General features: G+C 44.6%; 1 protein-coding gene across 1 annotated transcript; it reads left to right on the top strand.

Moving 5' to 3' along the window:
• The first annotated feature begins 557 nt into the window (after nucleotides 1–557).
• On the top strand, nucleotides 558–1,007 carry LOC115974042. The gene has a single exon (XM_031094267.1). The coding sequence runs from the start codon at nucleotides 558–560 to the stop codon at nucleotides 1,005–1,007; it is 450 nt and encodes a 149-aa protein (XP_030950127.1).
• Nucleotides 1,008–1,591: the final 584 nt, after the last annotated feature.

The following is a 1,591-nucleotide window of genomic DNA, read 5'->3' as shown; positions in this document are numbered from 1 at the left end:
GCCGCGAGTCACCCGCGAGACCCAGCCGCGAGACTCTGTTTTCTTGCACACTCTTGAGCAAACTTCACTCTATCTCACTCACTACCCTTACATCAAACCCACCTAAATACAGGGTTACTAAATGCTGAATTACAAGCAAATTTGGCACGGAATAAAGCCAATTAGATGGTTGAATAAATTCAACCTTACAACTACAACTGGAAGTCAACCAGTTGAAGAGAAAGCTGGGCCATGCACAACAAAGGTGAGCCTCCTCTAGCTCGAACGCCTCCCCTGACGGTGAAAAGGATTGTAGCTGCAGACGAAAGTCAAAGACTCCACCCAGTGAGTCTTTCTCCTACAAAGAGGAGCACCACCACAAACGTAGGCATACGAGCCCTCCTCGAAAAGGTGTGGGAAACGACGCTATAGGCAAGGCGCTGGATCAAATCTCCAAGTCACCTTTCATGTGAAGAATTGAGTGAGCAGAACTCCCCCAGCGGTTCACTCAGCCCACATTTACCATATATAATGGCAAGACAGAACCCGTAGAGCATGTGAGCCACTTCAATTAGAGAATGACCATCCATTCCAAAGACGAAGCCCTGATGTGCAAAGTCTTCCCATCCAGCCTGGGACCCGTAGCAATGAGATGGTTTGACAGCTTGAAGGCCGACTCCATAAGCTCCTTTAAGGAGCTCACTCAGGCATTTGGTTCTCGCTTCATCACCTACAGCAGAGTCCCTCAACCCTTATCTTCCCTACTATCTTTGAGTATGAGAGAGGGAGAGACCCTTAAAACATACTCGAACAGATATTGGGAGATGTACAATGAGATGGACGACAACTTTAAAGACGTCGCCTTCAATACCTTCAAAAGCGGCATCCCAACCAAGCATGGCTTAAGGAAGTCCCTAACGGGAAAACCTGTCACCAATCTGTGCCAACTCATGGATCGTATTGACAAGTATAAGAGGGTCGAGGAAGACCAGCAAATGGGTAAAGGAAAGAATAAGGTTATCCCTTAGGAAATGAGGGATTTCAGGTTGGACTGATACAATAACAGCAGGCCACAGAGAGATTTTGCTGGTCAGTCAGGACCTACCAACACTCAGGTGGTCAATGCGGTGTTCCGAGAACCGGTGCACCAGGTTCTAGAGAAGGTTAAGAACGAACCATTCTTCAAATGGCCAAACAAGATGGCTAGGAATCCCCTGAGACGAAACCAAAACCTTTATTGCCAGTACCATCAGGACCAAAGGCATACTACAGAGGATTGCAGGAATTTGTGGGACCAGCTGGTTCGAGAAGGGGAGCTGAAACATCTGTTGCATCACTCCAATAGCCGAGGAGGCCAAACAAATTCAGAACCCAGGAGGGATGATTCTTCAAGACCGCCCTTGGGAACGATCAATGTCATTTTTGCTGCTGATAATAGCTTAATTTTGCACATTTATATCATTATTAGAAAGCATTATCATACTTATTTTGAGTTAATTCATACATTTTATAATTGGTTTTGGAATAATGCTAAATAATCAATTTTGTGCTTAATTGAATTTTAATGCATAAATTTGTCTTTTGTAGGATAATGAAATTAAATAAGTGTACT

This window comes from Quercus lobata, chromosome 2 (genome assembly GCF_001633185.2).
Source record: "Quercus lobata isolate SW786 chromosome 2, ValleyOak3.0 Primary Assembly, whole genome shotgun sequence".
Taxonomy (NCBI): domain Eukaryota; kingdom Viridiplantae; phylum Streptophyta; class Magnoliopsida; order Fagales; family Fagaceae; genus Quercus; species Quercus lobata.
The sequence above is the reverse complement of the archived record's forward strand: the minus strand, read 5'-3'. Positions and strand labels throughout refer to the sequence as shown.